This window comes from Parambassis ranga, chromosome 1, assembly GCF_900634625.1.
Source record: "Parambassis ranga chromosome 1, fParRan2.1, whole genome shotgun sequence".
Lineage (NCBI taxonomy): Eukaryota > Metazoa > Chordata > Actinopteri > Ambassidae > Parambassis > Parambassis ranga.
Window position 1 is genome coordinate 17,827,359 of NC_041022.1, and position 14,915 is coordinate 17,842,273.

Genomic DNA, 14,915 nt, shown 5'->3' on the forward strand with positions numbered 1-14,915 from the left:
CTTTCCCTTGTAAGAGCCTGGGTCTGTTCCCAAGACAGGGATGAGTGCACAGATCTCATTGATTCTGTTTTACTGTCTGATACTAAATGAAAACAAAACCTGGAAGAAAAAAATAATAACTCCTACCAAGTAAAATAAAATCACATCAATTCATTTTTAATGTTTTTAGCCTTTTGGTGCATAACTGTTAAAAATAAAGAGATTCTGTTCTCAGCACATTCTCCTGTCTGTGTTGTGTTAAAGACAAATTGCACAGAAGCAGGCAGCAAAGGACCTTTTCACACAGCCTTTCTTCAGGGTCAGTTCCACCACATGCCCAGCTGTGGCCGAGTAGACAAGAGGCTGATTTTCATCACTAGCAGTCACAGAAAGTATAATCCCGTTCTTACAGCCAACTGGGGAGCAGTGAGGTGACTGATCTGGTGTACAGACAGTGGATCTAGAAATGTGTCAGGGACACAGTGACACACTGAAGTTGTAGCGAGTTGTGCTACAAATGGACAACCACCACACTCCTCTCTTTGACCTGCATTTTGCAAACCACTGACGCAGAAGAAATCCTGCAGATAAGCATTTATCCTTAAAGAAAAGCTGGGAGCTAACAGAAGGGAAGTAACATTATTAGTGCAAGTTACTTTATTGACCTGACACCAGTAAAAAGTATGGCACAGTAAGGGCAAAAGCCCTGTGTGCATTGTTTGGTTGCCCCGTTTTCACTTAATAAAGAGAGAGAGAGAGAGTTCCTTAATCAATAATTGAAACCAATTAACATGCTAAAATGCCAGAGGTGTGCTTAAAGAAGATAACTAAACCAACTGTGCAATCTTGAACTGTTCAACTTGAGGCACGATCCGAACACACCTCACTAACAATGCTGCAACACTGTGTCTGAAACTGCCTGGTTGCAACCAGGACAGAGATATTCAGAAATCCAAACAATGGTTATGCTAATAATGAGTGCAGCCCCACCCATTCTCGTCTCTGCTTGTCAATTAGTTCCTCGTTTGTCTGAACATTTGTCTGCTGAGGCTTCTGTGTTTGCTGGGTTATGTAAATGAACTTTCACCTTTCACAAGGTCGCTGAACTACAGTCCAGGCAAGTGAAAGCATAACTGTTAAAAACCAACTATATAATGTAGCAGCATCATAATTAGAAATGCTGTAATGATCAAAAAGACATGATCCGTGAAGGCATCTTTTAACATCCATATAGTGACCTGAATCTCAGAAACAATCCTTGTAAAAAGTAGTTTTTTTTGGCTTTTTTTGATATTTTGAAAAGCAATAATAATATATTAAAAACAAGTAAAGGCCTACCTTATATGTCAGAGTCTCTTGAAATCTTTTGCTGTAAAAACAGAAGAAAACAGATATTTTTATGTTAAGATTGATTAAAATTAAATTTATGAAACCAAAAATACATATGAAATATATTACATGTTGTGCTTAGCTTTTGAAGCAAACTAACGATGTAATAAAATCACACAACACAAACAACATCAATTATCTCCCCGAGACTTTCATTACTTATGTTATGTTAGAGGTAAACATAGTTCTGCTTGGTTGATGCTAATTAAAAATCAACATGGAAGTAGGTCAGGGGTCAGGGAGGTCACATGGAGCAAAGTTTAACTTGAACTTTGGAGGTCTTAATGAAATGGGCGGTTTGGTTTCACAGCTCATAAAGAAAACCTGTGAACTGCTTGGAATGTCTACACCTGCAGAATATCCACATGAGTACCTGGAACATGACCTGAGGGGAAAACACTAAAAGTAGAAAGACGAAGATTGACAGAGTCAGGTGTGTGTGTGTGTGTGTGGGTCCTCTACACAAACACACTCTGTCATGAAAAAACACAGCTTCTTCTTGTCCATTACAGCTGTAAAGACTTTTTTTGTCATTCTTTAATTTTTAATGAGGAGACCGGAGAGGTGAAGCGTCAAGTTAGCAAAACAAGGATGTGAAAAGTGTGAAATATTTATACTGTACACTGCAGGATTTCCCTAAGGCACAGTTTTAGGGTCAGCAGCAAAAAAAAAAATTCATGCATCCTTTTGTTGAAAGAGATCTCTGAATGTGCAGACATGGTTAAAGAAGTCTGCTGCTCCATTTTAATAAAAAAGTAATTGAGAAATCTATTTAGCTACAGCAACAATATCTATGTTTCACTCTGTATTTGATGGCTGACCTACAACCTTTTGAATATAAAATGTAATCACTGATCATTTATTCTGTAGACTGGACTGTTAAATAATTTAACTCAAGGCACACAGCACCATGTTGTCTGCTGGCTCGCCATTCTATGGACAGCTCTCCTGCATTGTTATGTCCTCAATCACAGCTGAAACTGAATGAACACAAAGAAAATTAAACGAATCCTCAAATAGCGCCCACTCTATAGCAGCATCCTTCAAAAGCGGCATTGGTAGACAGATTGTGTCTCAGTGATGCAACAAAGCTGTCTCATTTTGGAGGATTCTTCAAATGCAGCTGAGAGAACAGCCTTTTTTTTCTCCTTGTCACAAAGGATTCACCCACTGGATCCTTCAGTACTTTCAGTACAAAGTTCCATCTGTAAAAAAAAAAAAAAACGATCCGCAAAAATGACATTTTTGCAACCAAGGAAAACGCTTTTCAATGTGAGCATCAACTGCAGCTGTCACAGTTGCTAAGCGACAAGAGCAGTCCTTCATGACAGCTAATGATGAAAATAGGAAATCCTCCATGGACCACACCATCTCATGTGACAATGTTTGTTTTACTTTTGCCAAGTAAGTGGTTCCATAATTGAAACACAGCTTCATCACTGTGAAGACATGAACAGACAACATAAATATAGTGGCCATTTTCACCCTAACATCTGAGTAATCAGAGCTGGCAAAAGCACTCCAGCAGGACTTCTTCTGGAGCAAGCCTTCTATTTTAATGACTAACTACATTGTTATGATTCTTAAGCCATTACAGGACTATGAATTACCTTAGTCTAATAAATCAATAACATTTAAGTATAGCCTTTGATTTTTTTCTCTCTCTGTTGCACTTCTGGCTCCAAGATCAGCAGACATTTTAGATGAGGCATTTAATTCTCTGCTCGGCCTCCTCTGATAACATCATAAAGAATAACCTTCCCGAGCAGCAGCTCCAGCAGGCTCTGGGAAAAATCCCTGACAGCCCCTACATAAAGAACTCCATTCTGAGGGTGGTGACAGAAAATGACCAAAAATATGAGGGGCGGTTTCTGCTGTGATGGAGAAGCCTTATAGACAGGTAAACAATAAGCAATGATAAAAGATTATGTAAAATACAAAGGCAAAATATGACAAAGAAAACAATGGAGAGCTAAAGCCACAAATAAGAGCGAAAAAAAAGAGAGAAGCTGTAACACACACACGAACACAAACAACAACACAAGGTGAGAAACCATTTTAAAAGCAGACTTCGTCAGGTGTCACTGGCCTGAGGAGCAGCAAGCTGGCACAAACCTCTTGGGGAAGGTGAACTTGACAGCATTCTGGATGAAACCGTAGCAACAAGGGCTAATGACGAAGGCAGCTCCCGCCTGAATGCAGTGCTCCATCACCATATCTGTTGCAATGCCACATGCATGGAGGGCAACCTGAGGTTTAGGGGGGAGAAAAGAAGAAAAAAAAAACAACAAACTTTTACCGATAAAATCTGAGTGTTCTTGAAAATCTTTTACACCCAAAGCCAAAACAGAGCTTTTAAGTGCACACACTCAATCCCATTGATTACTTCATAATGGCTGCTGCCATTAAATACATCTGTGCTCTCAAAGGTGCAGACTCGGGGAGTTAGAGCAAACAACATGTATTAGTGCTTTAGGAGCCGAGGCACGAATGTATCAGGATTCCTATTGAGTGGGTAAACTGTGCGTGGTGATGAGCACCTACCTATGCATTAGTAATGCTGTGGAGATATACCGGAAGGTAGAAGAGGGACTAGTAGAGCCAATATCATGGTCTGCCTGTGCTCCAGTCATATTTCTTAGATAGTCTATCTGCAAAAATGCATTACAGCTCCTCAAAGGCAATTTAATATACAAAGTTAAGTAAATCATTTCCTCTCAAGCGTACACGGGCTAAATATATTTTCTGTTAATGGTCCAAATAAAAATGCAATATCAATAGAATGATGGGACAGTACGCTGAAATGAACCCCATCAGACAGCTATAGCTGTTCTTGTTTCTCAGGAAGTTGTCTCCTGATGAGGGTTCTTTAGCTTTTCCAATGTCAAATTCAAGCACTCTTACAAGGACCATTTTCTAGCATTTCCAGCACCTAACAGCAATGTTTAATTAAGAGATGGTATAATGCCATAAACAACAAGAAGTTAAGTTCTCCTAAATTACTACCTTCACTGTTTTTAATCTCTTTATGGTATTAACATGACTTATAAAATGGAAATTAGCATTGAGTGAGAAAGCCAAATGAGATCTGCAGCCGTCATCTCCTTTCTGTCTTAAGACTGAATACATACAAGCATCTGTCTAACATTCTTCTGTAGAAAAATGGTGTTATTTGTCTCCCTACATTTTTTTGACCATATAATTGGAAATAATGTATTATGTATTTAAATACTTATATTTTTGCTATGTAATTGAGATTTTGATTTTTTTTATATTAACACGCACCCTTAAAATAATGTTGTTTTTATATGTCATAATGTACTACTGGCAGAGTACAAGCAAGTACTTCAGGGAGGGTAGTGATTCCTCCAGGTATTAGTCCAATTCCCGAATAAACATGGTTAAGACTTGAGAAGGACTGTGAATTACAAAAAATCTTAAACGATTCCTTCTTTTTTTTCCCCTGTGACAATACCTATACCCACATGCTGTGTATTTATTGGGCTAACGTTTTGGGCTAACTTTGTGAAGCAACCAGAACATTCTACACAGTGCCTCTCAAGCATTTAGCGATTTTGCATGTGTGCCTTCAGCATGTGCTTGGATGAACAAGAGGCTTTCTGAATGAAAGTCTCCCTCAGCAGACAGATATGTATTGTTTTAAACATGAGGCTATTGAATGAGACTCTGCACATGAAAGAATAACCAAAGGAAAGATGAAAATGGGGCATTACCATCAATTACCTCCGTGGTCTTGTACCTAATCTTGTATTTATTCATGTCATTAGGGAAAAGCTGCAAAGTTTTTTAGAGACTGCTGATTAGGGGGAGGAGCCGCTGTCACAGATTGCACCATGTTACATCCCCCACGTCTGAAGCAAAAATAATTAACAAACACCATCACTCTTACTGGGCTACTTAATGTCGTACATTAGTCATGCTGCGGTAAGTCCTAATTACATTTTATAACCTTTAGCCTCACAAACACGAAGCCATTTAACCAAAAGACGGTGCACGACTAAATATAAAACACATTCTGATGTTTTGATGACTAATTATGCATTTCTAAGGTTGAATACCGAATGCATCGCAACTGTCGAGACTATTCTTTGCCTGCTTTAGGCTGTGCCGCAGCCCAAAATACTCTGTTACTAATTAAAAATGCATAATGTAAGGCTGAAATGAATGCAAAGCTAAATTAAAACCGTCTGATAGTCTCACAGTATTCCATATTTATTCTGCTAAGTGTTAGTCTGCATAAACAGTCTAGAATGAAGAAGTCACATATTAACATGCATCAATCACAGGGTCACTTGTAAAACTATGTTTCCTTTTAATCATTCTTTTATGTCTCAATAATCACATTAACGAAATAATGAGGCTTGGTTATTCACTCTTATTAAAGTAATTATATTCCTCTCCTGCTCTATCTGGACTTGAGACAGAACAAGTTCCTGCAACACAGTGAACTAACACTTAATCAACATCACACCCTTCCCCTTCACAAAATTATTTTGGGAGCTCCGTTCCTTGCAGAAGAGTGTGCAATGGGTTTAAAAATTTTAAGAGGAGTTTAAAATGCACTCACTGTTATAATATTAAATGCTTAATCTTACCAATATTAATAAAACTTCAACATTTGTTTTGTATTTATACTTTCTATATACATTATGTTGCTGTGTACCAATCACCAGCAACAATAAAAGCAGTAGCCTGATGCTGTGACCATGATCTGCATCAACATTTCAGCAGCTTGTATGTGTATGTGTAACATTTACACGAATATCAGGACACAGTGTTTCACAACAGCATACTGCCAAGAGCCTCTCACTCACACACACACTCTCTGCTGTCCACACACTGAAGAATATGATTTATCTGAGCAGGTCACATTGTTCCCTCACTTCATGGCCTTAACTCATGCCCATTGTAGATGTTTTCAGTGGTGTGCAGGGGTCAGCGTTGACACTCTGACTAGCTTGCGATGCTCTTTGTGCTCTAACATCTTTCTATCACAGCCACAATTGTTCTGCAATTTGTACAACAGCTCTTCTGTTGGATTTTACCACAGGGGCCAGCCTTTGCTGTCCATCAATAAATGGGGGCACCCGTGAACTTGTGTCATTATTGTGTCATCTTTCCTTAGAACATGTTTGGTGGATGTAACACAAAATTCATTTTCCTTCATACACAGAGAAGTCAAATAAAGAATTCGAAACAATCAGGCCCCTTAAGCAGAACAAATAAATCCAATAAAATCCAAATCAACCCGTCCTGCTCCCTGAAGCCTGTTGGCACAACCAAATTTACAGAGTATAGACAGCTACCTGAGCCCTGCAATTTCATCCAGGAAGAGCAGACAATGACTAAGTTTAGGAACGCCTTGATGTAATTAGGCTGATTAACTGAACATGACTAAAAATGGGAGCATGTATTATACATGGCAGGATTAAAATCAATGTGACGGGCGGCTCCTGCAGGTAGAAATATATCTGCAGGAAGAAACTCTCGAGCAGTGCAGAAACTTAAGCACCTGTTTCATACATAAATGTATCGAGAAAAGAGAATTCATGAGTGAATAAACTTCAGGCTAAGCTACAAAAAACAAAACAAAACAAAAAAACACCCACATGTTGTGGAGAAGAATAATCTTTGCTGTTTGCTTCTTGCCAAGTGGAACGGGTCTCAGTGGAGTGATGATGCTGGAACAAAAGCTACTTCTAATTACAGCAGGTATATATATTCCTATTTGACCCAGAGAAAGTTAAAGTAAGGCTACTAGAACAGCTGGCTTTTGTCTAAGTGGGCTGTGACACACAACAGGAAGACAGATGTTTCCAACATGTTGGAGGGAGAGACATAAATAACAACAATGATCATGAGTGATGATGGGAACGGAGAATGTTGTTAGGAAAAAAAAATCTACGTGTTTTTATTTTTTTGTGGATGTGAGACAAAGCCAGATGAAACTGGTATTAAACATAGGACAATTAATAACTTATACAGTATTTATTCTAAACTGAGAGTAATTATCAGCTCAAAAAGTCAAGAGCTCTGCAGACAAATGTGGGTGATATAAAGAGCACTGACAATGGTTTCAACTTTGTTAGAGGACTCTGCTCAGTGCTAAATTCTCTTTGTTTTGCTCTCAATAAGCTGATAGAATAAATTCAACACAGCTATATCTTTAAGCATAGAAATACATTTTCTTGATAATTACAGATACTTTCAAAATATGACTCCTACTGTAAAACCTATGATGGGAGCAAAAAGTGTTAAAGAACAGAAGAAAAGAAAGTCATTATTATTCCTCCCTGAAGTTCTCTTAACCCTGGCTTTGCCCTTGTCCTTCATTTTCTGGTAAAAACTACCTTCTGCCTGTTCAATAATCAGAGAGAGAACAGTGACATGCACTGTTTAGACTGAAGTGCATGGCACTAAAAGGGTACTAATCAAAAGCCCCACTTCAGGAAATGAAAAGCCATCTTAGTTGCAATGACAAATATAATTACTTGTAGGCATTTTCAGAATGTGTAACAAAAAAAAAATGAAAAATGCGGGACTGACACATCTCTATGCTGTGTGTGATGTGTGGCTCTGCTTCCCTGAAATATACAGAATTATTTATTTAGAGGCTAAAAATATGCTTTTCTGACACCTTGCAGAGTGGCTGGTGACTGTGACAGCATGATGTGACAAACGGAGGCATCATTAATTAAAAGATGTGTATGTCACGGTTTCAACCTATGATTATTATAATATTTTTAAAATTATCTACAGAATGGGTCATGTGATGTACACCGCTCAAAAAAATAAAGTAACAATGTAAGTCAAAGTCAAGCACTTCCAGAGCCCTGCAACATGACCTCCAGCAGGCCACTAATATGCATGTATATATGAGTGGGGCTTGTGCTTACAGCCCAACACCATGCAGGGCAATTGGCATTGCCAGAGAACACCAAGATTGGCAGGTTCACCATTGGCACCGTGTGCTCTTTACGAATGAGAGCAGGTTCACACTGAGCACATGTGGCAGACGTGACAGAGTCTGAAGACGCTGTGGAGAACGTTCGGCTGCCTGCAACATCCTCCAGCATGACCGGTTTGGTGTTGGGTCAGTAATGGTGTGGGGAGACATTTCTTTGGAGGGTCAACAGCCCTCTATGTGCTAGCCAGAGGTACCCTGACTGCCATTAGGTACCAGGATGAGATCCTCAGACCCGTTGTGAGACCATATGCTGCTGCAGTGGGCTCGTTCTATCCACCAACGCCACATTGCACCACAGACTGTCCAGGAGTTGACTGATGCTTTATGTGGAGGCCACACACACTACTAAGCCTCATTTTGACTTGTCTTCCACTCAAGTTGGATCAGCCTGTAATGTGATTTTCCACTTTTATTTTGACTATGGTTCCAAATCCAGACCTCCATGGGTTAATAATTTTGATTTATATTGATAACTTTTATGTTATTTTGTTCTCATCATATTCCACTATGTAATGAATGAAGACTTTCAAGTGGAATATTTCATTTATTAAGATCTAGCATGTCTTATTGTAGCGTTCCCTTTATTTTTTGAGCAGTGTATGTGTATATATGTGTGTATATGAGATGCCTCTAAACTGGATAAATATCACTGGTGATACAAACATTGAATGCAGTAAAATAATTTCACATTGATCAAGTTATTTTCTAGCTCCACAACTGAGCCAACACAGAACAATGTATGCAATTATTCTTTGCTGACTTTAATAAGCCTACATTTTATACTGAGGCTCTCAGGCAAGTAACACACCTTTGGCCAAATACTTCAGCTCTGATTCATCACTGATTATCATATTGGCTACAGAATCTATTGATCAAACAACAAAGGGACACAATGTGCTGCAGCATTTTGGGTCCCTTTGTGTCTGGTGTTGTGCTCACCCCAATGTGAAACGGTCCAGTAAAGTAATCCAAATTGGCCTGAATGAAGCCGATGTTTTTCAGACCGAGCTCAGCGCAGCGACTCTGAGCCCTGACCAAGGACTCTTCTTTGTTCTCTATGAGGATGACCTTCAATAAAGACAGAGAATGACACACTCTTGAATCTGATTACTACTTTTATGAAAGACCAATAATGAGAAGTAATAAAATTTAAATGAATGTCTACAAACTGCACAGCAATGTTTAAAACGCTCAGCTCTAAGCAAGAAAAAAACAAAGCTTTCAAAAGGAACAGTTAAAACAAAGCTTGTAATTATAGTGTTTACACAACACAGCAGTATTATGGGGATGTCCAATTATATCATTTTATCTTTAAAAAAACAAATGGCAAATGTCTGTCAAAAGATACTAGCGTGAAGTCATTAGAAGTCTTATTTGCTTGTTTGCTGACATTACCTGGCAGTCTGGAAGAGTGTATGCCAGAACAATCCCTACATGACCCTAAGAGACGGAACAAAGAAGAAGAGACACAGATTGAAAATGTGCAACAGGATAACAGCACACATCAAAGAGGGCATCAACACACTCGTGATTAGTAATGCCCTTTTCAACCAAGCACTGACCCCTTTAGCCATGCAGGGCTACGGCTCTGAGCGTGCATTTTCATGAGAGTAATTACCCAGTCTGCTTGTGCACACTGGCCAAAAAGACATAGAAAAGAAGAAAATGAAAATATGAGAGAACCTGTCAGCTGCTCACTAATGGAGCAGCAATCTAATGTAGCCTTGGTCAGATGTAGCGATACATGCACAGATGAACTGATGGATGAATACCGTTCCACTGCAGAAATCCACAATGGTGCAACCAGGTCTGGCTAGCTCCGTAACCATGGCAACCAAGTTATTCAGTTGTTGCATCTTCCTGACGGCACGGATATTTGACATTTTCCCTGAAAAAAAAAAGAGAAAAAAAGTTCTTATTGCATTTGAACATAAAGAAGAAAGAAACTTCACCTGAGAACTCAGTGAAGGGATAAAACACCCTGCCAGAGAAGAAAGCTGACATAGCTGAAGAAGCAGTCAATATTAACACAGCTGTAATAACAACAACATGTCCCGCTACACATTTTTCATCACTGTAATGTCTTCCTTTCCTTTGCTGTCAGCGAGCCACTACAACTGCTTAAATTATGATTTACAACCAGCCATTTCAAGTAATGGTTATAGCACACAGATGAAAAGGCTTGCATTCTCTCATCAGCATGTTTCTCACCAATAGCCAGCAAGGGACTGCAAACAATCTTTCAATGTCGTAAAAAGCTGGCCTTCAAGCCAAAGTCACGGGTTTCCTTGTTTGAGGCACAGCTTTGTGCTGCTGTGTAAGTAGTGTGTACCCCATTAACTCAGAGCACACGGCAGTCTCTGGCATCTTCTGTCTTCCACTGCAGACGACATCTCTGCTCCATAACTGTATGATTCCGTGTTTCATTTAACCCCGAAAGAATTACAAAAACATTATTCCTATATTTTCTTTGCTTATGCTGCATTGTGTATGCCAGCAGGAGAGGGCGGATGGAAGGAGAGATTTACATTCTGAGGCAAACGGAAACCTTTTACAAAAGCAATATTCAGCCACTCACACAGGCTCTTACTAAGATAATCCCAGTAGCAGGGAGAGCACAATGAAGACAGAGAAGGAATGAATTTAACTACAGGGGAACAGCAGCAGGGTATTGACAAGACTCTGCTCTTCATTTCAATGAGTAACTCACAAGGGGGTGCAGGCACTTCTATGCATCCAGGACTCCAGAGAGGCACCAGTATAGAGGCCTCTGAACACATTTAGGTTTTAATTGCAAATGACAGAAGTGACAGAAAGTGCAACAAGGATCAGATTGGGGCTTAACAGGTAGGACTTAAACTTGATGCCATATACACAACTACTTATTACACCCCAAAATACATGATAAAGCTAAGATTCTGGAAAAACAGGTTATTATTATAATAAATATCTACAATCAGCAGATAGGAAAACATGCTGTTGTTGTCATTTGGATTTTATTTAATGAGAGCTTAATATTCAGCATATTTACTTCTTTGTTTTGGTTCCACTAACTCCAAAGCAACACATGCTTGGTTTGGCTCCAGCCACACAAGTGTTGGTAACGGTGCCACCCTTTTCCACATAACTGCACCTGACACATACAGAAACTTGACTACCCTTGACTTAGTCAAAAAACACGAATGCAGCACTGGCAAGAAAAAAAAATATAACTGATAGCTTTTAGCCTATGAACACAATATGGAGCCTTGGACCAACACAAGGAGTTCAGCTTGTGTTGTGCCAAGGTGTTGTGCATGCTGGTGTGGCACTTCAAAGGCAATCCTGTGTGGAGCCACTAAAAGGATCTAAGATATTTACAAAAGCAGGCACAAATGTATCAGGCACATTCTCAGTGCTGTTAATGCTGTAGGTGCTGAGTGAAAAGAAGTAAGTGCAAAACGGTGCAAAGATACCTCTAAAGAAATAAATTGATAAATAACATTGATTTTACAGTCTTGTGTGTGTTATGTGTGTCGTAACTTTCAGCACTTCAACTCAAGCTGGATTGTGCTGGTAACTACATGATTAGAGGTCAGATTCATTGCCTATGCAGGGATGTGTGGGTGGCAGCTAACTACATGCCAGTCAACCTCACTTATTGTTCAAGTGTTATATGTGCGTTTTTCAGGAAAAGGAGAAAGAACACAAGAGGTCTTTAAAGTTCAAGCTATGGGTCACACTTACCAACACACCAAGAGCAGTGTGAATCAAACGGATATCTTTGGGAAGAGAAAAATCTATTCTTTCATATTAATAATTAATGATACAAATAAGTTTAACTCTTATTAGGATCCTGCCACAAAGAAAGTTTCACTTTACAATGGCTACTTCTTTTCAGAATGAACGAAAACAACACAGTGCAAGGTCAAATTTCTGAGGTGGTGGCCTGGAGTGCTGCTTAGGATCATCAGGAAAAACAAGAGAACATAAAGAAAAAAAAAAAGATAATTCAACCCCCACCTGTAGTACTATGAAATAAAGGCATATCTGTGAATGCAGGGAACAAAATCACTCTGTGACTGCCAGTTCAGAAACATACTGTGATGAGACTCCTTCAAATAATAATGAATATGATCAGTGCGTTCACAGAAAAAATTATGACAATTCAGCCTAAAAAGTTTCCTTTTGAGCTCTAACTGGCAAAAGAAAAGCAATCAGACCATGGAAATTACTGAGAAGGCAGCAGAAGAGAGGCCTATCCGCAGTTGTGTCTCCTGCATGCCAACAAGATCTTCCACCTTCCAGCTGTTTTATTTATAAAGTGAAAACAGCCACTACCATCACAAGTATGACAGAACCGCCTGCAACCGTCGACTCATCCAGCCAAATAATCAACCAGCAAGAAAAGCTGTTGACAGAATGATCAGCTCATCCCCTCCTTTGTCAGCGTATTTCAGCAATTGTCTAAATGTAGAACTTTGATATATATAGAAACAGGCATGTAAGCATGCTTATAGTATCACTTTTGGTGAATGGTGAGAATGCCTCAAGTCAATCTGAAGCCATCTTTAAACAGGCAAAAGCACTGAATATGATACTCGCCATCAGACAAACAAGCACACTGTCAAAGAAAACATTTCTTTATTTGGTCAGATTTTATGAAATATTTAATATTTAATTTTCTTACAGCAAGGCCAAAATGTAAATAAGCATGTAAGATTAATTTTCTTGATCTTTTCCAAATGTCAGAATCAACTTTGGAAAGGGTAAATTCTTCAAAATATATTCTCATGATTTTTGTATTTTCCTGAAATATTTATTCCTCTGGTATACTGGCCAGCAACAATCCAAGCCTTCTCTGGAAAATGTAATTACTTTTTTATTCCGGATTATGTTCCCCTGACCTCTTCTGCTGTCATGTTCCTTTGGTTGGAATCTGATGGGGCTCAGGTGTTTTTCTCTGAAAGACTTTTGTTTAACCTCCTTCCACAGACTGATGTGAGCTGAAAGCACAGTGTATGGGTGTTGGCGGAGTTTAAGAACAGGTGTGCGGATACCGTCTCACTCGGAAAACTGCCGGCACAGAGCCAGAGCTGACAGAGTCTTGGTATAAGAAAAACAAGTTTTCTCTTTTTGCAGCAGGTTGCTTTGACATCTCCCAATGCTCAGTGACGAGAAAACAAGCTGTGGCAGCATCATTGGTTGGGACTGAGGATCCATTAGCTTGAGTGTCCTCTATTGCTAAAAGGTGCCGGCTGCAGCTGGCAGCGAGCACCAGTCTCTTCCTTTTCCCCCTGATGCTGCAGAACTGCTCACAGCCTTATCAGGCAAGTCCATCACACAGATTAGAATGTAAACACACTGCTGTAGCACCACGGGGTGGGGGGGTGGGGGTCTCTGTTTGTGCTCTGCAGGATCCAGCTAGCACCTCTCAGAGGACACAAACATAAGACTGAGATTTAGTCTTAGATTATTTCTTCTATTTTGGATTGGAGCACTTTCAATTCAATGTGTGGAGAAATTCTTGCTAACTTTATTTATACTGCATGTAAAATCTAAAGCTCTAAATGCATCCTTTAAATGGTGAAAGCACCTCTGTTACGTTTGAAGAAGGCTGTAATATAAATTATTTCTAGCCTTAAAGACATTACAAAAAATTCTATATAAACACACAGGAGTCATCATGCTGGCTTACGTTGTGCATCTTGCTGCCACAGGAAATGAATTCCTTACGAATGAAAAGTATCTCCAGACTTTTACCACAAAAATGTCCCAGACAGTTGTCCATTAACAACCAAAGATATACTGTCACTGTACGACACATTAATATATGGTGAACCAGAGAGGACGCCTATGTTGCAGAAGACTATTATGTGGTTCTCAATTGGACAGCAGGAATGTGGCAACCAGGTGCATAAGAGTATAATCTGGAGCCCGGCAGGATGGATTGTTGTTTCAATGCACGATCTCATGAATCACAATGCTTATAGAGGGAAAACTGTACAGGGCAGCTGTTAAATACAATTTAGGTGAGACCATGATACTGGAATCGTTCATCCGAGACCCATTCCAATCAGACTCCAGGGGCGACTTCTCAGGTGACATATAAAGGATCTGGACCGCCAAGTTATCAAGACTGAAGAGTAGACATTTTCATATGCACGTTTGCATCAGTACAAATGGATGTACACGAGGCGCAAAACAGCAGACTACAAACAAAAACAGGTAGAACTCCTTCAGCAGGTCTTCTTCTCACATTGCAAATGTCTGGATCGTGCTCACACAGCTGGGAATGCACCAGAACAGTTTGGCAGGCTCAGTCCTTCTGAGAAACAATAACAATGTTTTCTTGATTTGGCAGCTGCTCAGAACAAAACAACTAGAAGCATCTCACAGGGGCTCTTAGCAACATTAACAACTAAAGAGCACCCACTAAACTAAAATTTCAAGTAGAAACCGAGTCCTGCAGCCACTCGGGTGTTGGGGTAACTTCTGTATAGAGATTACAGCTGTTGCAGGTGAATATGCCATGCTTTGAGGAAAGGCAGTAACTGTGTTACAGTGCCCAGTGTGACAG

General features: G+C 39.5%; 1 protein-coding gene across 2 annotated transcripts in view; it reads right to left on the minus strand.

Annotated features, from left to right (window-relative positions):
• Positions 1–14,915, minus strand: part of gstcd (glutathione S-transferase, C-terminal domain containing) — a 38,924-nt gene that overhangs the window by 5,596 nt on the left and 18,413 nt on the right. For both annotated transcript variants that reach the window (XM_028415897.1, XM_028415887.1), the window contains 5 exons: positions 10,129–10,244; positions 9,752–9,796; positions 9,296–9,424; positions 3,484–3,617; positions 1,318–1,348 (listed from right to left, as the gene is read on the minus strand). In XM_028415897.1, coding sequence (XP_028271698.1) covers positions 1,318–1,348; positions 3,484–3,617; positions 9,296–9,424; positions 9,752–9,796; positions 10,129–10,244 — 455 coding nt within the window. The remainder of the gene's footprint in view (positions 1–1,317; positions 1,349–3,483; positions 3,618–9,295; positions 9,425–9,751; positions 9,797–10,128; positions 10,245–14,915) is intronic.